A 26,861-nucleotide genomic window follows, 5' to 3' on the forward strand; every position below is an offset into this window, starting at 1 on the left:
CTTTCGCGAGTTGTCTCAACTCGTCGCAAATTGCTGGCATTGGGAAACTGGATACGATTTCTCTGATAGCGCGAGTATATTTCTAACAATTCTTTTTTCAAATTCCAATACGAGAAAATTAATAATCAATAAATTCCTAAAAGATAACTTTGCAACACAATTATATATAATTGATAATAAATTTTTTTAAAGTTTTTAGTTTACAGAGAAAGAGAGAGATAGAATATTGTCCTTATTAATTAACATTAACGTTATAATATGCGAATCAGTAACCACAACTTAATTAGTGATCGTAATAATTGGATGTCACACGATTCTAACACAGTAAAGTTTCATTATAATGAATATCGATAAAACAAAATTCTCGTTAAAATAATATTTAATGAAATCTTATAGCAGAGAGAGTGCCAGCAGCAATACATGAATAAATTAATATATCACATTTTCATTAGAACAAACTTTATGTTAAAGGGAGATTGTCGCCGCGTATTTATGATAACTATAATTCGAATTATATTTATATTTTTGGCAAAAATATCGGAGAGAAACACGTAAAAGTCATATATATAAAAAATTTAGTTTTCAATACTGTAGAGATCTTTTTGTTTGTATATCATCCAATATCGTTCTGAGTTCTTCATCTTCTAGACGTCCTTCGAGACTAGGAATAAGAGCTTTCGCCTCTTCCGGAGTTTCGGGACACAAGTTAGCTAGCGAGGCAATCTCGAATTTATGTAGCTTCTTCTGCATCAACAAACTGTAAAATATCGCATTATATTAATTACGCCATTCACATTTCGTTACATATTATATTATAGGAATGGTCCATACATTAATTTATATATATATGTCTATAATAATGATTACATATATATATCTTACCTTCTAACAGCTGCGATTGTCTCCTTATTTTTTAACTTTCCGAATCGATTAGTGTATGTCAAGCTCTTCATGAAAACTTCAGAAAATTCTTGCTCTTCTTCCGCCGATTCATTTTGAGCCTTTCTATGCTCTAATAGCATATAAACTTCCGATATCAACAATGTCTCCGCATTTTCGAATTCTGCGAAGGGGAATTTATCATCTTAACATTTAATTAATGACAAATATTTTATCATATAATAGAATTGATGTGTGATAATTCGCCATTTCTTTTCCAAAGTTGTCCAAATTTAGAAGCTTTTTCATTAGCAAATATTAATGACTTAATTATAAATAAATATGAAATGTACATAATAATTAAACTACCTCGTATTGCTAGAGACATTTTATTTCTTGATTAAATAATTAAAAAAATATAAAGTATAACACTTTTGCTAATTAAACATAGTCATTAAAAAGCTTTCATATTACTGACATCTACTTATTACGATCATTAATATTCACAAATTTTAGTCAAGACTTTTAAAAAGAAATATTTTAATTTTATTATTGCAATCTATTGTTAATTATTACCTGACTGATTGCTAAATAACCTAGATTATTGATTAATTTTTGTATTAAAATAATAGCAATTATATAATTCCAATTTCTTTAAAGAAAATAAAAAAACACTATAAATATGCGTATAAAACTTGGACACTTTCTAAAAAAAAGTTATTTTTTCTAAAATACAAAATCTTTCTTAAAACAATGATACGAGAACATTATCTGACTTAATTCATAATATCACAGTATCTGAATATCGCGTGCTACATATTTTCTGCATCATATCAGTTTGCTAAAAAAAATAAATATCATTGAACCGGTTTATTAATGTATCCATTTTCTACTAAAAAATCATATATCTTTCGCGTTTTGTTCACATCGATTTTCAGGAGAATACGGGCCTGCGCCAATCTAAGATAGCCGTTTTTCTTGTTTTCCGTTATCAGAAGATGCTTAAAGTCTAAGTAACTGGCAGGCACTACTCTCGCGACGGAGCAGAGCTCTTTCTCGTCGGTGCTCAACTTCTCATATCCCGGTAAACCCTTTATCGTGAGAGGAGGCGCGGACTTGCGTTGCATGTTTCCGGGAATCGGACTGTTGCAACCGGCGTCGGGTAATAGACTTCTCCAACTGTATTCCGGATTACTCAGGTACTGTTTTCTCTCCCGCTCGTTATCCTGCCTTATCTTGCTCAGTTTCTGAAACATGGATACGCTGTGAAAGTGTTTGAGTCCGTTTCCCCTAAACTCCAGAAGTCTATTGATCCGATTCTTTAACTCGCCAACGCGATGCAGACCCTCTATGAGAAAGTCAAATTCCATTCCGTCCACGAGCTGCATGAATATCAGCAGTCTTTCTACAAGCGATCGCGTTATCGTGTTCTCGTATCTTTGTGTCCATGATATAGCTTTGCGGAAGATGATCAGTCCATGATCGCGTACGATCCTCCGTCTCCTCGCGCGCTCCTTCAATCTGTTATTGTATGCCTGCACTATTGCCGTCTGCAAAGCTTGCCCCAATTCGTACGTGTCGTCGCTCGATTGGAACTCGTCGTACTCGAGATTGGCCACCAACGATTCCGCATGATTATCGAAATTCACCTCAAAATCGGACCTAGCCGCGTTGTATCCGGCCAATAGCTTCGCGTTAATCGTATTCGGGGCGAATCTAGGCGGTTCCTCTATATCTTGCAACTTGTATAGGTAGGGGATCGCTTCGCAAGAGAATAAGCTGGCTTTCGTATCCTTGATCCTTGGCAGGTCCGGTAGAGTCTGATTGTTTATGTAATATTGCAGATAATGCATCTTACATTCCTCCGCGGATTTTCCCTGTATTCTACGTCCTACATCGATCCAATTTCCGAAACCGCATTGCTGCACGACGTCCAGCAACTCGAGCTCCTGCTTAGCGGTCCAACCGCTGCCGTCGATCAAGGGAAACTCATTTTTTATAATCACGTAATCGTGATCGTTCTTATGTTCATTGATTTCACAGCCTTTGGCAAAGCAAAGGGGACAGATCTCAACATTACTGCACATGGCGCAACGAATATATGGCTCCGCAAGGATCGATCTGCACACGTGGCACGTCGGGTCTGAAGTAAGAATTTCATCCTTCAGGACTGACATCTCGAGTTCTATGTCGTGCTCAAACCTATCTCTCGGACTCAGTGAACAGTCTGAAAGAGGAAATTCGTTACCTTAACCCTCGCCACTCGGATGTGCAGGCATTTTAAAATTATGATAGCACAAAAGATAGAAACTCTATTCAAACAGAACTGCGTATATGTAAACTTTGTGAGATGACATTAACGTAACATCAAATTTAAATTTCAGATTAATTAATATTTTCTCGAGATACGAATTAAATTTTAAACTTGGGAACGCATCAACAATAAATCTAGCTGTACATTGCTTTAAATATTATTATTGAAACAATAATAAAATCTTATGTCTCTTTAGTTGTTTATATATTCTATATATATTTATTATATATTTAGATTTTCAATATATATTTCTGTATATATATTTAAAAATTAAACTTGATTTTTTTATCTAATATCAAAATCATACTCAATGTTATCATTAAAACAAATGCAGATTTCTACAATGTATTTGCATCGTATTCTCCTTTGAGACGCGCACAAAACTTTAAAATATATAAAATAGCTAAACATATTTTCGCTTTCAACGCAATTATAATGAAAAGTTCAATTAATTTGAAGGCTGAAAAGATAAATCTTTTCTATTAAATTACCGCAACAAAAATATCATAGAAGTAAGGTTAGCTCTATGCCTGCCAATTTGGATACAATATAATTAGGAAATGTATATACCTTTTGGAAATTGTAGATCCGCCGCATCCTCTTCCGTCATATCTGTGATATTAGAATTAGCCAGCGTAAAAATTTAAAAGTACAAACACTTGTTCGAAAGCTTCGGCAACGAGTATGCGAATCGATGTTGTCAGCTGGAGGAATTTTGCCCAACCTAACCATACGAATAACGTACTACGGTACTACGGCAGCGATCAAACCAAGTGCTGCCTCGACAGAGTCGTATTCACTCAGCGTAGAGTCGCTTTTGTATCCACATAAATTTTAACGTATCTTTTCTCATATTAATAATATACAAAATACGTCAAATTTATATCAAACATAAATTAATGTTATAAATGTACTAATGGAATTACATATACTAATAGAATTTATTAAGTTTCTATAAAAGATATTTTCTATATTTTTATATTTTTATAAGGGCCCTAATGATACCATAAATCTCGATAGCATATGTACACTACTAAAGGTCATCTGACTCTCATACGCGACTACGCACGCGCGAAAAATCCCTCCATCTGACATGACTGCTTCTACGGAAGCACGCGTGACTCCGAAGCATGAATGGAGACAAATTCGCGTTCAGTGGCGCAATCAGGTGGATAAAAGACCGAATGGTTAGAGAAAATTTCTGGCGCCGAGTCGATAAAAGCTTGTAACTTTTATATACCATATTATGCTTCCACTATATATTTTAAGCGCCTTTAAACATATAGAAAAAAACACACTACACATAATATTTGTAATATACAATAGTATTCAGAAAAAATTATTGCATATAATACAACTTGTTAAATTAATTCATTAAGTTTTTTTATTTGTTTTATATATATATATATATATACATATATCATTTAAAAAAAAAAATCATATTTGTAATTTTGGGAAAATTTCTTCAAGCAAGGAAAATATTAGTAATAATAAACAGTTAGCAGTTCGAGACTAGATTATTTTGATTAATATATTATATCAAATTGATTGTGCATCCGGACTAAATTTGCATTCTTCCTGTAAAGTCTGCAAAATGCAAACGTAATTTAACACGAAATGTTGCGGTAGAAATTGAGCACATGTATGTTACTTGGGGAGGACTCTGATTACTCTGTAATATGTAGAATACAGACATTGAATTAGGTGCGTCCTGAACAACAATGAACCAGGCATCGCTTGAAGATGCGCGGTAATTAAGGTCAAACGTAGAGCGATAGCATCGGAATACCTAATCGAGAGAATCCGCGTTGAAGCTATTAGAATGCACATCGTCGCTTTTCAATGAACAACAATGGACCATGAACGTGAGACCATGAAAATAAAGTCGAAACACATTGTTGTGTCGACGCGAAAACCGATTATGTATTAGATTGCATGTCATTATATCTCGCGAGCGATATTTATCGACTTTCTCCTAAAAGCAGGTATCGGCAACAAGTATTGTTGTATCGCGAAAGCAAAACATTGTCACTTTAGCAAATTGAGAGAAAGAGGCATGGGAAGGAAAGTTTGAACAATAAAAACGAGTTTGTTTATTATATTATCTCTCGTTGGGATGAACAAAATAATACGTACAGATAAACAAATAATGAATAAAGGTATTTCTATTGCTTTTCCCTTCGATGATTCGCATTTGTCAAAATAAAACTTTATTATAAAAAAATGAAAATTGAAATTAATTAAATTATATAATTATAATTATATCTCAAACATTTATAGAGCTTGCCATTGAAATATTTTTTAGCGTGGTAAGAAAAATATACTTCGCTCACGAATGCTAAGAGGAATTTATAATCACGTAATTATGATATATAAACACTTGTATATATGGATATTTTAAAGATTTCGAATGTATCCACTGATTTTATTTCTATTCATTATATTCGCTTATGTTGAACATGTCGTTCGTTACGTTACGCGGTTTCTTCGTAAAAAGCATGTATGCATAACAATGGCATCGTTATGCGCACATATTAGCCGACATTTTGTGAAAGTGTCGTGTAAATTGCCTTTCAAACACGCTAACGGCTTTCTCATTCGAAGATGTGCGGCTAATAATAAGAATAGCGATTTTTCCGTGACGCGAAAAACGAAGTTCTTTCCAATTTCCACATCTCTAGAAGAACGTAATTTTTTTGTTAGAATTTTTTTAATTTTAACACGATTTCCTGAAAATTTTCAGAATTTGTTCTTACCATATCGTGCAATTAAATTAACAATAACAACTCTATCTCTTAAAAACTTGTGAAAAAATTAATCTTATAATCGGAGAACGAAATTGAGATTAATTTTCACAAGAGTTTACGGAAAGACTTTAATAACTTCTTATAACTTAATAGTATATATATTTACATATTCAGTTTTTCGACTTTGAAAACTCTTACAATCGTTCAATTTATCTGATATACTCTGTACGTTCGAACGCAGGGTATACGGTATATTGTGTTTGTTTATTGTTTTTCCATAAATTTCACATGCGCCCTACGAACGTCTCCCGAAGCGCGTCGTCCTTCACGCATATGTGTCTCGGAGACAATAGAAACTCGCATCGTGCACGATGGAAGTTTGTTCCGTGCAGTTCTCTCGCGCGAGCGTGCATTAATACGCGAAAAGCTCGTCGCTCGATCGCCGACCGTGGGAAACGTCGCCGAATTGTCGTTCACGAAGTCAATTTCCGCGTTTTCGAAACGAAGATATACGTGACCCGTTTAAAAATGGAGATAACGCAGGATGCGGAGCCGGACTTCTCGAATGCAAGGACGCTGCACTTCCACGAGCTGATAGACAGAAAGGACGGCGACGTCCGCTCGATTCGCGACAATATCTTTGATACCGTCTATAGAGTAACGACCGTTAAAGGGTAAGACATCGTTTGGCCTTGTCAAAAATGTCAGGAGAATACTTCCGGAAAGCTGTCCGTGAAGCGCGATGAGCTTCTTGAAAAAGCGATCATTAACGTACATAGTTACGGTGCTTCTGATGAAATAAAACAGGAGAAGCAGAGACTATATTTTTAAAGTATCTTAGCTTGTGGATGGTAGAGACAATTTTATACAAAGCATTGTTTTTATTTTACTTTAATACAAAACAATTATCAGGAAATAAGAGAAAGTGGTACAAAATTAGATTTTTTTTTTTTTTTTTAATAATGGATATTTAAAGGAACGTTTGAAATTTTTGAAAAATTATATAATATATTATATTAGTATATTAAAAATGTCTTTAATCTTTAATATATACATTTTTAATTACGTTTGATTAAGTTACATAAAAAATAGAAATTGTTGAAAAAATAATGAATAAATAATATATTTTTCTAAATAATAAACCATCAAATAATAATGAATTGTTTTTAAGACTATAATTGATTTTATGAGGAATATTTGGCGATTATCGATGTGTACAATTAAGCACAATTAAACTTTAAATCCATAAAGAATCGACACAATGAATAAATGCAAACGAGAGCTATATTCTCCATTGTATTTTGTTGTTATCCAATGTGTTTTATGAAACGGCTTGGTAAAATTTACATTTCTTGCGATTGATTTTTAAAGCACTACGTCAGTGAATAATTAACGTTATGTCACCGTAAATTACGTTCATAAACGCAACCAATGCAGTGTTCATCAACGAGAAAAGAATTAAGATAGATTCAACATTTGACAATAACTCAGCGAGCTTTCAACTAAGTCTCAGACTTTTGAGTGTCGAAAGTCGACATTAGTCATTCAATTTAACGACTCGACCATGTAGAATAATCTGTTTTTAGTGGAACAATCGAAATATGATGATATATAGGAAAAAATAAGCAAAATAAAGAACTCATTTTTTCATGTAGTATCATCCTCTTTCCGTTTATATCACTAATAATAAATCATATGAGATAAATTTCTTAATATAAAAGTTTTCAAGGGAAATACAAACAATTGTTTTATTAATTGAATCCTGGCGAGATGTCGACTATTAATAAGCTCCATATAACGATAGAGTTAATATATAACTGATCGTAAGTTAATGCAATCATATAATCAAGTTATATCTAAAAACGATCAGTCACACATCGTGACTAATTTTAATCTGAAGATTCCATAGAAAACTGGATAATGACGCGTTTCTCTCGATGCGATCGAACATAAAAAAATAACATATCTCTCTCTTTCTGTCTCTTTTGCGATGATATGAAAAAATATGTTTGTATGTCTATGTATATGTATATATGGACTTTTTACGATTTAACTGCATGACTTCAATTTTTCTCATTAATCTCATTGCCACAGCGATTTCCGCATAACGGTGCATGTATTAGCGTGCATGTGTGTGTAGAAAATTTCATCTCACTTACAATTTGCAGCCGAAGCTATATATCGTTCGATTACGATTCACAATAAAAAGTGCGTGTATATTCAGAAAAATTTTAAACATTATTCTATGTTTCCAAATTTTTCTACAGGAAAAATAAAATATCTTTGCCGATATTTTTAGCTAAAAATTGCATATATTTTTAGATTTTATCATTAATTCAAAATTTTCTAGGGTCCATATATAATTTTAATCCATTCTATATATATATATCGATTATTACATTAATGAAATTTTGAAGTAATGATAAAATAACAAAAATTAATTACAATTTATAGCTGAAAAAACTATTTTACATTTATCTTTCATATAGATACATACACACACACACACACACACACACACACACACACAAACTATATATTTAATATAATTGCGATAATGGAAAATATTAAATGATTTTTCTTATAGAATTTTCTCATTTTGGGAAAAACGGTTTCGAATATCTGTCATTGTGTATATGAAAGGCTAACATCGTTTATAAAATTAATTAAAAAGTTTATACATTTATGTATATGTGTAAATATATGTAATTTATATAATATATAATATAAATTATATAATATACCCCACGAATAGAACGTGTATTATACCTTCATTATGCTTCATTTGTATGCCAAAAAGATGATCTTTCATGTGTCGATTTGTAATTTAAACGTAGGAATGTAATTCTATGGCAGTATAAAATTCTGAGAAGTTTATCGCGACGAACCACTCAATCATGGAACCTAGAACTATCCTCATCTAAATTCAGATAGGCAGATACTACTTAAGATCGATGGATCGATCCACCCCAGATCCCTCATAGGATCTTTTTTGCATTCAATCGATTCGATTATAATATTATGCTAGACTATCAACGATCACAGAATATATTTTAAAATTCTTTAAATATCCATACTCTTTGCACATTTTAAATAGAAGCAAGTTGAACAAAATAAAAAAATAATATAAAATAAGAAATAAAGTTAACAAAAAAGTATATATAATAAAAAATATATAAATGTAATAAAAAAAAAAAATAATAATTCAACATAAATGTTTATTCGGAATATTGTCATCGGGTTTCTTGTTAGAAATGTAATTGTGAGAAATGTAGTTTTGTAATCTTATGTATTAAAATAGGTCTTAAACTGAATCTTATTAAAGTATAGCGTCGATGAATATTCATGAAGTGATGACTTTGGTTGTTCACAGATGCCACGATTATGTGGTTCCAACAGAAATTACGATTTACGTAAGCTACCGTGATCGATGATAGCGAGGTCGAGTTCGCCAAAATATGTGATCATGTACAAAGAATGAATAAAACTTAGTAAAAGAGAATGCATTATGTCGAAATAATATCACGAGAATGGCTTTTCATTGTAAACAAAAAAAACATGTTTTTTGGTTAAATTCATCAATATATTTGAAAACACATTTTATATATATATATGTATTTTATGTCCCTTTCTGTCTCTCTCTTTCTTCATAAATTATCTGAAAATTATTAATACAAAAACAATATTTTATATTTTATGGACTCACTAAATTGATGAGATTCGATGAATATTGAAATTCGATCATTCAACATGAAGAAAAATACGAGACGCGTACAATCTTTTTCCTGTATATATAACATATATTTATATTTGTAGGTATATAGTGGTATATAGATAATTTTTCGGTTTGTATAACATATTGTAATTATAATAATTCGAAGCGAATGAAAGGAAAACGTTACTATAATTATACGCATGATAAAGAACGCAAAACTACTTTCACCAGTCGTTATTAAATGGAACTTTTTTGTTACTGTATGATCGATTATTAACAGTTTAGAAAGTAGGATCAATCAAGGCGCGAAACTGCGCGTAATTTTATCTGTACAAAAATGGTTCGTTTTCACGCTTTTATCGATCATCGTATCATATAAGACATTTCTCACTTATTTCTTTCCTCACTAATACACAAATTGATGTAGCGCAAAGATTCATATTCTTTAAATAAGTTTCTTTTCATTTTATTGTTAAATGACTATAGCGTTTTAAATTTGAATGCGAGATAAAAATACGAGTCAAGGCCTTTGCCATCTCCGCGATGACAAAGTATCTTCTTCGCATGTAATCTTACGCTATTAAAAATGAGGCGCGGATTGTCGGAAACTAATTGTCATGTCCCGGAAGTAAAGATAGTTCTAATTTTGTTGCGCAACATCGTTCACGATTATCATGCGTTCGGTTTGCTCTTTGTGGATGTATATGGAGATATCGAGTATTCTCTTCATTATCCTCAAGCGTTATTCGAGACAGTTCAAAACGTACAACGCTAAAAAAGCATCGATTAAAATCGTAAAATTTAACGAACTCGTGAAATACATGAGTAATTAATAATGGCATTTCGAGAAAGACTCAATCTGAACATTTTAAATATCTTGCTACGAGACACACATATACGTACGGAAATATTATATAAGGACATAAAATTTGTTCTTCGACAATAAAGTTGGAAAATGAGAAAGCGAAAACGCGATACATGTTCGAATTATGTTTGTCTAGATTCATTTTAAATTCTTGTATTTAATCATTTAGGTTTTAGGTATATTGCACGCCGTCAATTATCCTGAACTTCACGGATTCTTAATGAGATATCAATAAATCTTGGCGAATCGATACGCTATTATCGCAATAGTTAACGGTCGTAAGATGCGATTTCAATCGAGATGAATACTTATGAATGATCTTCGATAGACCGTCTGTTGTACACATTAGTCGAACTTAACGAGATAAAATCGATAAACATATGATCGCCGCGATAACGATGCCACTCCTAGTCGACTGTTGCATACGTGAGATTGCGCATCTTTTTTGCACGTATATATCATGTATATGCATCTTTTCTATTTTGTGTATCCTGTGCATATAATTAACCCGAGAAAGATCCTATTTATATATTAAGATTGGATCTTCTAAACTAAATGTATCATTATAGAGTCCAAGTATTTGGAGTATTTGAAAATTATTTCAAATTTAAAACATATCTTATTAATTTTTTTTTTTTTAGTTTACAAACACTAAACTGTTGTTTTTTACTTATAAATATTTTTATTTATGAAAATGCTTTGAGTGAATTAAAAATTTAATATAAAATTCTAATAAACTTCAAACAACGAAATAGTTTGATATAAAATATTGTATTATAGTGAAAAGAAAGAAAGATGCCAGTTAAAGTCCAAGTATAATAATGTATGCGTAAATATTGATAATAATTATATCATTGGAAGTAGACCAGAATCGTCATACATGTTTTATTTAAAGTACGATTGTGTAACGGAGAAATACTTCGCTCATACGGAATATTTTCTCATTTTTAAATTATCAGCTAACCGTTCATAGTTCATATAAAATATAAGCAGTATTTAAATATATGCAAATTACAGCGATCATTGAATCTTTTAAAAATATCAAAAACTCTATAATATATAACGATAATCAATTATAATCGTATATTTCGCGAATTAACGAATATTCGTGGTCTATACGGTAGAGTATCGACACCGAGTATTAATACTGGTAACAGTTTGTGCTAGTTTATTATCGCATTGGTATAGCCAATCGTATTATAGCATTAAAGCATGTGATTTAAGCATCGAGTCCTACAATATGTTATTTATAGCTTTGCATACCGGTTTATGATCGTAGAATAGGCATAAGTTATGAGTATGTCTGCCGATTTCTATCAAAATCGTCCGTTATATCCCATATATAACCGCGATTCTCAAATTCCAATAATTTATGATTAACAGAGATTTTTATGCGATTATCATATATATACTATATAATATATACCGGCATGGATCATGATCGAACTTTTCTAACATAAATACCGGAATATATCATAAGAGATGAAACAGAAAAAAAATCAATTAAAATTATAAATCTATCAAAAAAATCGATAATTGACAATATTTAATAAATCATAAATTCATTTAATAGAGAACTTTTAAGTGTAATGACAATTATTAAATCTGCTTTTGACGATTTTTAATCCGCGATAGAATACACAGAATAGAGTTTTATTTATCATTTTATGTATTTTGATATGAACGCTGATTCTTTGCTATTCTGAAAGGCTATTTTGATTCCTCAAGAAATTAATACTTTCTTATCGCGGGCAAATCTATTCCCAATGGATGGATTGTAATTTTAATTCGAGATAAATGAAATTCAAATCTCCGTATCGGATCATCGTTAAAATCTAGCTTACTTCCAGACAAACAGCTTGTAAATTTATACGCAATACATAAATACGATATCTCAATCGTTAGATTTTTACGAGTTAAATTCATATATTTTTGCCGCGATCAGTTGAATCATTCGATTATCGTTAATGAATTAGTTCGCGTCGGTAATTGCCAAGTGGTATGAAATACGCGACATACGATGATTCGGTAATCCTCTTTTACTCGTAGTAGACATTGCTCGAGATGCGTAATCGGTTAGGTCGATTGATTATATTAAGGGAGCCGTTAATGACTTCCTCATATCGTTTGATAACGCTTGTGATGGTATTAATTTGCGTATGATTCGGGAATCGCAAACAGATCAGGTCCCTCTCTTTCTCTCAATCGGTAGATTATAGAAACGTTGTATATATATATATATCTAAACGTTATAATTGAAATGGCTATAATCGAATTATAATTGTACTCCGGGTGTCACCGAGTGTATTTCCATATCTGATTGGATTGCACACGCATTCAACAATTGTTTGCCGATTATGTGCGATGCGGGGAGCCGTAATAATAAATAGAGCTCGTGTTCGTGCGAATTATCTAGCTTGCTTTATGGATATACATAAATCTATCGATATGACATTTGTACTGTTTCCCAATCTGTTATCGTAGTCAAGACTATGGATTCTTAACGCGTAATTGTACCTTGCCTAATGACACTTTTACTCCAATCTATAGGGATTCTTTAGATGTATCTTGAAATATGTAGAAGTTTTTTACGTTTATTTAAAAAAAATTTACAAAGCAAATACTCGCTCTATATATACGAGATTTATTAAATATTACCTCTCGAGAAAACATTAACTATTAAAGCACGATATGTGCAGTCTCTTAGAAAAGAGACCATTTTCTCGCTAATATCTTTTATTTTGACGGATGTCAACAGGCATGCAAAGATCCGAAAAAATGTCTCGCGATCCGTAAAGTGGAATGACAGTATAAAAAACCAATTCTTTGGATTTATTGTCCCACGTTTCAAATCTCGGGATGATAACTTTTCGGGGCTTTACTCAAGACAGATTTTAAGCATATCTTCGCATTTGAATCGCTTAACTAATGCCATAAAGCGCGCCTCTGACATATCGATCTTTTTAATGTCACGCTAACGGTATCACATATCTCCCTATCTAAAGAGCTCGCATTCACGTGTTTAGAGAATTGTATTTTTATTGAAAATTATCGCGTGAGATAACAAATCGAGAAATTTATATTCAGATGCGTAGATCGAGAGATTTTATGCTTAATAATAGTGAATTGTTTGATCAATGTTGCAAATTAATATTAACAAAGGGCAATCAGAAGTTTCGAGAGTGTGCGAACTTATTTATTTTGTTATTATTTTTAATTCTTAGTTAATTATTTATTATTAATTAATTTTCTTTTCCTATATTAAAATGTATTTCTTATTCTATTAACTAGAAGGTATCTCATTCTTTCTTATTAGTTGAAACAGTTTATTTCATGTCACACGCTATATTATCTATGTGCATATCTCTTTTGCAAAATAAAATGCTGCAGCTTTCGAGGTTCTACATACATGCAATACCCAAATAATCGCAAAGAGATACGATCCTGAACTCCTTTCTACCTAACCCGAAGATCGTGACAACATGTAGAACGGATGTCCCATGTTTATGAGATTTATTGCAGTCTATTAACTTTTTTTCTTCAATCTCTCGCTATTATAAAACCGATAATCGATGGAATTTCTTTAATTAATATTGACATAATTTCAAACACATTATACGGTTCACTGACTTTATTCCAAATCGACTTTCGCTTCGTAGGTATTTCTTTGCCGAAGCGAATCTTATCCAATCTGACGACAATGACGACCGAACAGAGGTGAACGTGCAATGGCTCTCAATTGGGTTCAATTTATTATTATTGATAAATACTTACAGAAACGGTATATTATACTCTAAGCGCTTTATGAAACTTTAATCGATCTGCTGATTGGAAATAATTTCTCCCTTATTATTCTGATGTTGAACTCACAATAACTAAAATAATTGAGATTTTATGATTCAAGTTAAATCGCGAGTTTGATTCGATTCCTAAAGAAACAATTTTTTCGCGTGACGTTATATTCTCTCGGTCGAGTCATTTTTACTTGAAAACAAAATGCGTGCCTTTCGTAAGAAACGAAGATAAAGAGAAGTGCATTTAACGGTGACAAATCGCAGAAGTATTCATTCGTAAAAGTTTTTGACGCGGTTTCTACGCTAGGTCGCGTAACCTAATTAGCATTCGGCCTTGGTCATTATCCTTAATAAAACTTTGCAGCTTATACCGCAAAGAAACTTTTACGGAGGAACGAAAGAAGGTGAAGGATGAACAGAACATCAACCGCGATCGTGCGTATCGATTGTTTCCCTTTAAAGTGATATGGTATTGACGTTTACATGGAATTACATGGAACGATGATTCTAAAAATATTCTATAAAATAAGTTAAGGAAACCTATACGGAAATGAAATAAAAGATAAATTAAGAGCTCTAAATGTGATTTAAACTTGATACTAATAAACAAAAAATTTACCTGTCAAAGCTTTGTCTCTCTTTTTCTCTTTCTCTATTCTCCATCTCTGCAAGTCATAGACTTTGTGTTCTTGAGAGAACACGAAACTTATCCTTGAATTGGCGAAACCATAAGTTGATCATTGTGTCGATGCAATTGACAATTGTATGTTGTCTTATGTATATAAATTCACGCCCTACGTTAACTGGGTTCTAGTTATAAAGCGGGATTTCTCTCCTTATTCAGGATCGAAAAGTTTCGAGATTGTTTCTATTAATGATGAATTAAGTTTCCGAAACTCGGCAAAATTTACGCTCCTTTATTATTCACGAGCTCATTCATTGGTCATTCAGTCTCTAAAAAAAAAAAAAAACTGTTCTATCATTCTGGGTACGCATCAATTTTATCATAATATTTTTTTTTAAATTAAATCATCAAAATGGAAATCGCCGAGCGACATAATGAGAAAGTATCTTCTTACTATTCAAATCGGCGCACACCAAGACCGTAATATTCGCCAGAGTTTAAACTCGGAATTTAAGATGGGAGCTTCACGGTTCTATCTTCGTAAATTCTTATCGTTCTATCGATTTCATTCGTATCAAAATTTGAACGATCAAAATCTAACGTAGAAGATGTCTTTTTATGATTTATGATAATATAGAGCACACACACACTATATAAAAAAATTTATTTGCAAAATATATAATTAGAGAAAAAGAAAAAGAGAAGGAAAAAATTCAGTTATAGTTTTTTTTTAAACGAAAGTTTCCAAATCTATCTCGCCGAGAAGATGTTTTATAATATTTGTAAAAATTTCCTTAAACGTACCTAACGGTATAAATTGAATCTTTAAGGTTTCAAAAATCCAAAGATTGCCTGTGTCGTGCCTATATATTTACATCTCCGTATTTTTTTTAAAGAATATTTTAAAATACTTAAAAAAAAAAAAAACAGAATTGCTACGAAACAATAGAATATATGAATATATTTTGCCATTCGGGCAAAACCTTCATGTTTTCAATAATTTGCCCGAATCAAAAAGAAAATGTTCGGGAAACATGGGAATTTGCGCGCGTGAAAGAGCGAGAGAGAGAGAGAGAGAGAGAGAGAGAGAGAGAGAGGGAAAGAGTGGATGTGAAAGGGAGGGAGAGGAGTTTAAATACGAGCAGAAGCGCGCGCGCTACTTCAGTCCGGCGCTAACAGTCCAAACTGATTGCTATCCGGATCTCGGAGGAAGGCAGTGACCTTTCTCCCTTTTTTCACAATCCTCTTTTGATTCCCTTGAAATAGAATTAACGAGAGAAAACGGGAAATTGTATCAGGACTACGAGAAACTCTCGGCTGACATTTGAAACAGCGCGGATTCTTCGGTTAAATTTAAAATTCGAGCCAGCGGTGGCCGAGGATAAAAGTGTGTGTAATTATGTGCTAGTGAGAATCGATAAAGAAGATATAGCAACGAGGCACAAAAAAAAAAAAAAAATACTAATCGCAATGACGAACAGCATGAAGCAAACGGTTATCAAGTGAGTTGGCATAATTGTTAGAGAAGCAGCAATAACAATTTTCTGCGATAGTAGTTATTGGCGAGAATGTATATTTCTCGAGTCATATTTTTCACTCTAAAGTGCAACTATCTCTGATACGCTGATTAATAGGATACAACTTTCACGATACAATTATTGCTGCGAGTTGCAATATTATTCTAATGTAATGATACGATTGGAGGAATCAAATGCAAACAATGATAAATGCTGTTTTCGCAATGATTGAATTATTTATGAAGGACGAATAATAAAATGATTTCTATGGAAATATCTTTTCTCAACAGTTGTTTGCAAAATATTTATATTAGCGCTCGAAATATCAAATTTTAACTTGTTAGTTTCTTTTTATTATTTAAATTCGCGGTGGATATAGAAATTTATGTAGAAATTTAAAATTTATATAGAAATTAAATAAGAATATACATAAAATTATTAAAACGGGTTATAGAATATGCAGTGTGTTTATGTGTATATATATATATATATACTGCGTATTTTATGATCCATTTAATAATTCACATACTTTATAAAATTTTTAACAAATTTATAATTAATAATTATTTCCCAAAAATATTAAGATACTAATAAAAATGTTTTTAATTTTAAATAATATTAAAAAATTTAGGAATTTTCATAAATAAAAATTTTCTGGGGAAGTGCAAGCAGAAATAACAAAATCTTAATTTATATTTTATTTCAAGTAAATTTCATTTTATGCTCTATACAAGACAAAACTTTCCAGGGATATCTTTTTTTAACTTTTTTATCTATAAATGAAAAACTTTTACATTAACATAGAAAACACATGTTTAGCAGTCGTAAACTGCTGACACGCCAGCCATACCGGAATACTTTTTGTGTATTTTCTCTTTTTTCTTTTTATGTATTAGTAACGTTTTACTTTTACCGTGGACTATGTCTTTGTAGCTTATGCAACGTTATTTAAAAAACTGGTCGTTCGGTGAAACCCGCTGACTTCAATTGAAATGAAGGAGTATTTCATAAGAGAAGAAAGTGTTCTTAAGTTCGATAACAAATCAAGATAACACAGATATATCAAACGTATCGAAGATTTTAAAAATTACATCTTTCTAGTGTTGTGTCTTAAATAAGTACCAACTAAATCATTAAGTAGCTAAGTACAAATTAATACAGAATTACTTGAATACTCGAATACTTACTTGAATACACTATAAGAGTCTAGCAGAATAAGATCATATTTTCCGTAAAAATAATCGCGCGATGTTTTTATGAAAAATATATATCTGTAAAATAATAGAACATTTTTTTATCAAGCAGATCGTCGGTCTAATATTTAAGCTCTGGCATATATCGGTTCAATACATCATCGTTGGATCTTACGTCTAGAACTCACACATTAACATTAGGTTGATAATTTGCTCCATCAGCTTCAGAGAAAAATCCCATTCATTTACTTTATGTATGTATATACAATAGATATGTCGACTTTTAAACCATTGTTACGTCTTGTTTAGAGCATATGGCTCTATGCAATGCAAATACTCGCAGACGTATCGTTTTCGTGTTGCTTCAATATTACAATTATGTAAGAGATTGTTTTGTAGTTAACAAAACAAACTTTGCGTAAATGTGGCTAGTTGCTAACACCAGATTTGTCAATATCACACTCGTGCATCTCGCAAACCTACTCCGATATGCTATTATCTTGATTTATCAAGATGTAAATACGTTATCTATTGTGTTTTATCTCTATAATCAATTAACAAAAAAAAATTAAAGAAAATCTAAAAGAATCATTATAAACGAGTCAGATATTTCAATCAAAATGCGTTGTAAGACTGCTGCTGATGAATCAAAAGTTCAACCGTTCGAAAAATTATGACATAATAATAATTTCGTAACAACATAATCTACAAGTGTACACAAATATAATATATTATATACGTGCAATTAAACTTATATGGTACCTGTAGCTGAAAATGGACCACGTCCATTTATCGCGCTACTATGACAAATCGCGGTATCGGCATATGCGATTCTACTTAATGCGCTTTGATACGTAAACGGGAGAGCGCGCAGCGCTTTAACGCAACGAGAGAAATCTCGTGATTTCAATGCAAGGGACAGCTGGTGATAAAACGTACCAGGCGTTGATGTTACAACGAGAGTCGGTCAGCCATTGTGCCGCATGAAGGAATGTAAAAAAGAGAGGATGAAGAATGTTAGCGGAAAAACAAACTCTTATTACCCGAAAAAAATTTCGAGCTCTCTTAACAGGTTCAGCTAATAAATATTCGTACAATTACGTGTCGCCTTGTTTCTCCTTGCGACCTTGATTTCTTGCCTAATGAATAAACATTATGAACGCATATAAAATATTTCTTTCGTTGCCGCTCGTTCCGTTTGGACAGGAACATCTGCTTGAAAGCAAACTCTGCTTATTGCAAAGAAATACGGAAATTCAAATCGTGTAACAAAGACATTTCTGCGATTTACAGGAACAAGAACTTTCACGCAATTTGCGAAGAAACTTATATTTAACTGTGATATTATAGTTGTCAAGTGCGATTGTACATAATACATATTTCATAAGACTAAATAATAAATACATCAAAGAAACATGTCGGTATGTATTCCCCAATATATATCATAGTAACTTACAATAATAATCCCTCCCCCCCCCCCCTTCCCCACGATACATACTTAAATATCTTTAGCAGTCGTCTAACAAATCATGACTTATGATTTCGAGCTATAATTATAGTCTATCGATCATTCTAGAGTGAAAAAAGTAAGTGTATTAAAATTTTATATGTAGGATGATAAAATAATTTGCATAATGCAAATAGTATCCTCGAAGCAATATAAACGTATGATATTCAACTTTAAAAGTCAACTGATACGAGATCTGTCCGGAAAGTATCCGACCTTGTGCTCGAATCTTGTACCTGGGTGTGCTATTGTTAAAAATAGGTATTCATCATTTAGGGGGGACCTTTATGAGTGCTCCTGCCAGGCAGCACGATCCTTCGAGTCCTCAGTCGACAACGATACATTGTTGAGTAAATGTTGAATTTCGTGCGCGTTGCATTTCACGATGACTGAACGCATCGAACAAAGAGTGTGCATTAAATTTTGCCCAAAAACTCGGCCATTCGTGGTCAGACTCGTACATCAAATATTAAAAGTTTTTGGTAGCAAGGAAAGAATACAGTGATTAATTGTCAGTCGGAAATGACTGACCAAAACACAAACTAAAAACACATTTTATATCTATAAATTATTTATAGATAATAGTGCAGAGATGTGTAAATTCGAAAAATTAAATATGCTTAACAGTGTTTTTAATATAGCATTATGTTAAATTTTAAATTATATAAGCAAATGAAATAAAAAGTTTTTATTAATTTTTAAATTCTTATCATTCTCTGAAAAGTAGAAAACAAAGATAAATTCATGCATTAGCAGAACGTTGCGTATTCTCTTATAATCTTTTTCATACTGATTCGACAAACATACTTCAAAATGTTAAAAAATAGAAAAAAGTATATATATATATATATACACATAAAAATATATGTTAATGTATAATTATTATATGTATATGTATTATGATATATGATCATACAATATGATTATAAATTATGATAATAATTTTCCTGTTGAATGGAAATTTTTTTCCGTGCGAAAATCAGTATGTTGCGAAAGATGATGAAGCATCGTGTGTCGTATAATAAAAGGCGCGAAATGACGCGAACTTGCATTAAACTCGCTCGAACGATTGGCGAAAGTTTCTGGTGAGGTACATTGAACGCATTTATGGTTCATGGTGCAAGTTTACAAACGCTTGTCCCCCGAATTGTTGCTGCGTTACGCCAACCGCGCCATCGCGATGTAATATGTATGTAAAATTCGTGCGACGGAACGATTCCGTTTAACATCCTCATGAATAAACCGACCCGCGATAAATTGATTTCACGGAAGCGTAAACTTGGCAATACATTTTGTACGAAGCATATTTTTTCTCGTAATACATTTCAAAAGATTCCTAAGATGGGCATAAATTACACGCGGGAGTGTTAGGGAGTCTATAAGAAAATTTCTATCGAAAGGATAATAAAATTTTATATAATTTATGATACTTGTGAATCATATATGATGTGTTTCTAATAAAACTTTAAGATTTATTATTGTTTTGCAAGTATATGTTAGATCTCTCTAATTTCATATACGCATAATATATTTATCTTTTTTATTATCATTATGTACGATAACGATAAAACGAGGGCTCCATATCTGAACAATTTTCGCAAATACAATCGCTTTGTATTACTTCATTTTAATCGCTATATTTGCCTTCTGCTTCTTCTAATACCGCCTCGATATACGCCTCTGTCTTACAATAGAATCGAGCAATAATAAATTTGGAATATATCATGCGAATACCGCACGTGGATGGAAAATTATTTGCAATTAGATGCAACTAATGCAACAGCTTATTACATGTTCAATAATGCCACGATGGAGCGAATAATTAGTATAATCTTGTACATCATATTTCTGCACATCACTAATTTTAGAATAATACAATGCATAATTTCAGACACTATAGTGCTATCTATTGCAATAATTTAAATACTATTCTTTTAATATGTAAATGTAATAAAAGTTGCATATGCTTCCGACATTTTTAAACCTTTAAATATGCGCAAAAGTGTCTTTTTTCGAGTAACTTCAATTTTTTTTTATCCCAGCATAAATTTTGATAAACGAAAAGAATAATGATAAAAAGTTTTCTCTTTATACAAATATATTTGCAAGAAGATATATGGAACTACGTTCTTTTTTTGCAAAGATACAATTATATTTGTTAGATATCCCATAAATCATATATGCACAATTGTATACTTAAAATTCATAACTACTATAAGAAAAATATGAAAAATGTGATTCGGTAAATATTTAACGATCTTAATCTCGTTCTTAATAAGTCAATTATTGCACTGTTATAATATCTCACTATTGCATTTTTCTGCGGAATAACGCGTCTTAATTCGACAAGAGTCTGTGTTCCTTCGTATTATGTATGTTCTGTTATTTTTATAAATATTTGTTATATTTATACCTATTATCAGGAAAAGAGAGATCGGTATATTTCCTGTGTGTCCGTTATGTAATATCGCGACGGAAGAGAAAGGGGAAAGTGTAGCATTTTATTACATGTATTTATCATACAATTATAAAACTGTTATTTATGTCGTTTTCGTATGTATCACGATGTGTACACATAAACAATGAAATTTATCATATAAGATGTTAATTTATAATAACGAATTTTTATTTAAAGGATTTCTTGTTCAACAGGAAATGTACTTGCATTTTATTTAAATATATACAAATATAAAACAATGTTTTTTATGCTGCTTGATAAACTTGCGATGATCAATTTTATTGAAATTATGAAATAATTAACAATGAATTTCTTCGACAACAACGATCTTTGAAATATTAACGCTATAAAATATTAAATTTATTTGTCAAACAAATTTAAGGGAAAAAATATTATTAAAAGTTAAATTAACATACATTAAATCATATTTTTAAATGATTACATATTTAATAACAAAATATATTGTAACTGATTTTTCGCGTATTGGGCAACGTGTTTTATCAAGTGCGGCTATTAATCGAATATAAATACCTGACCTCATACAAATTGCGACATAAATGGTAAAAGTAGGATAGCATTTTATATAATAGTAAGAAAGTTAAACAGAATGAGAAAGACGAGAAATATGAGTAACTCACGAAGCAATAATTTTAAAATTGGTATTTCGTTCTATTAAATCGTTGTTTTTATTATTTATTACACGCATTATCTACACAAAACACAGTAAATGGAGAAGTAGATTAGAAAAGGAACCATGTGATTGAGATAAGTCCTTGTTTTATCTGCTTTTCTTAAAGTACAACCATATCATAATGATAGCTGAACAGATTTATGTTTCTTTGACCCTTTTACATGTCTATGAAATTTCAAGAAGAAAGCTTAGGGTCCTCTCGACGAAAGAACATTATGAATAGTCGTATACATTAGAACTTTGAGTATTTAAAATTATAGCAAATATTTTGAAATTTCACTTATTGATAGTTTATTATTTTAAGTACAGATGTATTTTTTATGTAAAAAATTATCTTGTAAAAAATATTAAAAATTTAATGAAATATAATTCTTTCCAAATTATCGAGATTTATCTAAGAATCGAGAGTTATTTTTGCGCGTAATGCAAAATTATAAATAGCAGAATTACATAATTACATAATGATTCACAAAATAATCGATATCCCACATATCTATTTCTCATATGATATATTTATAAATTTTATAAACTTTTCTTATCTATATAATGTAGATGCTAAATTAGTAATTTATTTACATATATATATAGTGTTCGAATTTGTTCACAATATCATGGAATTGTTTTATTAAAAGTTTAGTTGCGAAGGGAAAAGTTTCTTTCTCATAGATTAATAATTAATAATTATATCTATATAATTAGAACATTATCTCTAGACGTATCCGGAGGATCATCTATGACATATGCAAGAGAAATCGGAATTAACTGAAAGCGAACTTTCCTCTTTCAGTTTGCAATTTTACGCAAGTCGCGGATTTGCAAAGGTCGGCTGAAAGACGGAAGAGTTATGTTCTAATCTGCACGTCAATTGTTATAATTTGATGATTGGGTACAAAATTACGAATAAAAAGCTCGCAACTCGACTTAAATCTTCTCGCGTGATCTTCTCCGAAGTGAAAATTTACAGTTACATTGTCATAGTTATCGTCATCGTTGTCCCATACCCACTCAAAGTGGCCTCTGGTCGACCTCGTTGTCGTACAACGGGAATATCGAAAACATGCGAAAGTTCAAACGACGTACACTCCTCGCTTGTCAAAAGAACACCTCACCTACTATCCCGTTAAAAGTTTTTGCACAGATCGTACGCGTACACGCGGAAAGATATTTAATTTTTCGCTCCACCAATTTCATTTCTCATTTTTCCGACATTTTTTCGTCGAAAATAATATATCGATACTTTAAGTGTGGAAGTTTGTTCAACTGCTTATATTATATTTTTCTTCATAATTGCTTATATAATTGCATTTGATACGTATTTTTTCTTATTCTGAAAAAGTGTACAATAATATAGAGAAGTTTGTTTTTAAGTATTTATATATAGATCCATATAAAAATATTTTCTAAATATGCGTAATTTCTTCATTTGTATGACTCTGTTTTCTTATAATTTTTTAATTATTTCATTATTTATATTTATGTATTTTTATTTTATATTTGAAAAACTTCTTAATGAGCAACATTAAATATTAAATTATTCACGAATTCGCATCGTTATATATATATTATAATTTAAAATATACATAACTTGAAATAATAAATAATTACATATATAGCAGTTGGTCTTATCAAAAGATTTATAACGTATTATGTTTTCTACTGCGCATAAGAAACGAGTTACGTTCCTATATATATATATATCTAATGAACAACTCTGGCGATTTGTTATCGCATGCATTATAATACATCATCGAGTCCAGTATGCTATCGTGTAATTTACGAGAATTGGAAAATTTACTATCATCAGAGCTACCCACGAGGAATTGTGCGATGTCGCGAGTGTGAACGGAGCCAAGATATGAAACACACGTGTGGAAAGATGAACGAACTGCATAATTACGACTAATTTAAAACGAGTCGTAAAAATAACAAGGCCGCGAATGTCGAAAATATGTTTGTCCGGATAATGAAATAAACAATCGCACGGGGTTTAAAACACTGAAAGAGATTGCGAAAAAAATCTATTTAAGAGGAACAACAATCTCTGAATATAATCAATATTTTAAGTAATAATAGCTCGTCGATAAAAATAATATCGGCCTACAATAACGTATTAACAACATTTTAAACATGTATTTTTTTTTCCTTTTTCTGCTAACACAATAAATAAAATAGATCTAACGCTCTATAGAATTTCTCCTGAAGAGAAAATTAGAAGTCATCTAAGAAAATTACAGCGATTATTATTAAAAAGGTGTCGACCGTTAATCCTAGTCAATCCTACCATTAGCCAATATCGGAGTGATATCTAGCTATCATGTCCTCATTTCTAAAAGAAAAAAGGATAATTTATACGATTAGAGAAATAAATATACAATAACCATTTCATACCTTAATATTGCTTATTATTCACTTCTATTTCTACATATTTTGATGTTGATTTTTAATAAAACAACAATGTATAATATACACGATGTACCCTATACGTATACAAGGAAGAGGGTCAGGAAGCATCACGATTAAGAGGCGCCAAGTCACGGCACGTGAAGGCGATGCCGCTCTGCTCGCTCATGCGTCTCTTCATTATGATGCAGCTCGCGCCTTGCCTTTCTATCGGACTTCAACGCGACACAGTTTCGCGGTCGCGTTACTCTGTCGAAACACACTGTGCAGTCTGTGCATCGGCGAACATATCCATGAGGACAGCGTGTTCTCGATATACATATACCCGTATCACGTGAATCGATTTTCCCAAGGACGAAAAACTGGGAGCTCGATTGCCAATTATGCAAACACAATGGAATCAGTCGCTTCAGGAAGAGAATATCTCGCTTGAAAAAAAAAAGAATCTTTATGTACTTTTTGGAAAATATAAAAAAAAAACATTATATACAGTCAACATATCTCTTATATCGATAGATTAAGAGAAAATAATTAAAATAAATAGTTATTATATCTATAGATAAAATAATTTCATGACTTGTAACAGACTTATTAGGAAAAATTTTATTTTGAAATTATAAATAGATTTCTTTACTGAAAAAGGATACTATTTTCTTTCCTTTCATATGAAATTGAGGAACAGAATATCTTATAGGAAATATATAATATGAAATTTTATCCAATTGGGAGCAAATATATAATATAAAATTTTATATAATTTTGAACAAATAAATAATATGAAATTTTATATAATTCAAAGAATTAACGGTACTTTGTATAGAGATTACGCACAAGCTAATGATCGCAACGTGAAAATTTATCACGAGGTCGCTAAAAAATCCGCTTATTCGCACGTTCGTTTATTTCGTCAGGTGATGTCGTTTGCAAAAACGCGCGTGCTCGCACGTGTCTAGGGAAATAATTATACCTTATATCATAATGGCTTACACATTTTAGCTGTTGATTATCACTTTTATCTCGCAAGATCTTCGAAAGCGGAACTCATCGCGTTCTGTAAAACATATTTTTTATTTTTTTTATTTTTTAATTTAAGGAGAAGTTGTAGTGCGAAGTGATTTTTTGGAATATCATGAAACGATTTTTGATATATACTATATTAATCGAAAAATATATACTAATCCTAATTCGGACCAAATACAATATCGATGAAAAGTATTAAATATTTGTACTGCGCTTTTTTATCAACAACTACGATTAAATAAATTACGTTGATATATATATATATATATCATAAATCCGTTAAACTTGCTGCGAGATAAACTACAATGTTTTATCAGGGTTTTGCTCGATCAAAATACAGATATAATCTTTAGTGTACGTCAATTTCGCATATCATCGATCAATCCATCGCGTTCCGATGATGCAGCTTGATTACTTGGTTAGCGATGCGACAAATATGGAATATATACCGCAATCTCTCGCCGATACCCAGGAGGTAAATACCGCAAAATCGGAGGATAATCATATCCTATCCGTTTTCCACGGCCTCTCGCTATATCGTTAATACTTTGACGCGTAATTATTTCCAAGCACTGACATGAATATGTAATAAAACGATCGAACCGTAAAGCACGATAACGAAGAAATTATCCGCGACTATTCAATTTTTTTCGTTTGAATTGAATTTGTTAGAAAAAAAAAAAAAAAAAAAAACACTAAAGAAAAGATATCAAAACTGATACAGTATCTTGTTTAAGGGTTCCTAGCTAAAAGTTTAAAATAAAAATATATCTGTAGATATTACATATTGCTATAAGATTATATATGTATATATGTGCGAAAATGATTACACCAACTTGATGCATCGAAGTTTCAATTTGTCTCTTATCATCGCATAAATATATCGCGATATATGTAATGTCGAAATCTGTGCTGTCGGGGTCAAGGTTACACGTCATATGCAAACGCGTGGCATTGACTTCGATATTACACATTACGCGATGGAAGATCCCTCGGCGTAAGTGTGTGATGTCGCCGCGTCTCAATGAGGTCAATACACTCGTCGTTGCATTACGTGCGCCACGAGCTCTATTATGTGTTTCACTATTAATCAAAGTACCTTTGATGCATTTGATGCATTTGTGCATGCGCGGGGA

At 31.6% G+C, this 26,861-nt stretch overlaps 2 protein-coding genes across 6 annotated transcripts in view; one reads left to right on the forward strand and one right to left on the reverse strand.

Moving 5' to 3' along the window:
- Nep2 (Neprilysin 2) overlaps positions 1-26,861 on the forward strand; it is a 42,739-nt gene that overhangs the window by 3,341 nt on the left and 12,537 nt on the right. For 2 of the 3 annotated variants that reach the window (XM_070305851.1, XM_070305853.1), the window contains exon 1: positions 16,105-16,441. The exons of the other annotated variant lie outside the window; for it this stretch is intronic. In XM_070305851.1, coding sequence (XP_070161952.1) covers positions 16,410-16,441 — 32 coding nt within the window. In that variant the 5' untranslated portion in view covers positions 16,105-16,409. Of the gene's footprint in view, positions 1-16,104; positions 16,442-26,861 lie in introns of those variants that run through there. 3 annotated transcript variants of the gene reach the window in all.
- On the reverse strand, positions 343-3,921 carry Ada2a (Transcriptional adapter 2A). 3 transcript variants are annotated; one of them, XM_070306236.1, is made up of 3 exons: positions 3,764-3,921; positions 883-1,063; positions 343-757 (listed from the first exon to the last, which is right to left on the reverse strand). In XM_070306236.1, the coding sequence occupies exons 1-3, from the start codon at positions 3,801-3,803 to the stop codon at positions 583-585; spliced, it is 396 nt and encodes a 131-aa protein (XP_070162337.1). In that variant the 5' UTR covers positions 3,804-3,921; the 3' UTR covers positions 343-582. The 3 variants fall into 3 exon arrangements, with proteins under 3 accessions (XP_070162337.1, XP_070162336.1, XP_070162335.1); XM_070306235.1 differs by lacking the exon at positions 343-757 and adding an exon at positions 1,951-3,106 and having other exon boundaries at positions 908-1,063; XM_070306234.1 differs by lacking the exons at positions 343-757; positions 883-1,063 and adding an exon at positions 1,072-3,106.

The sequence above is a fragment of the Polyergus mexicanus genome, unplaced genomic scaffold, assembly GCF_030449975.1.
Source record: "Polyergus mexicanus isolate NDT 795.1 unplaced genomic scaffold, iyPolMexi1.0 SCAF_13, whole genome shotgun sequence".
In the NCBI taxonomy this organism is placed as follows: Eukaryota; Metazoa; Arthropoda; class Insecta; order Hymenoptera; family Formicidae; genus Polyergus; species Polyergus mexicanus.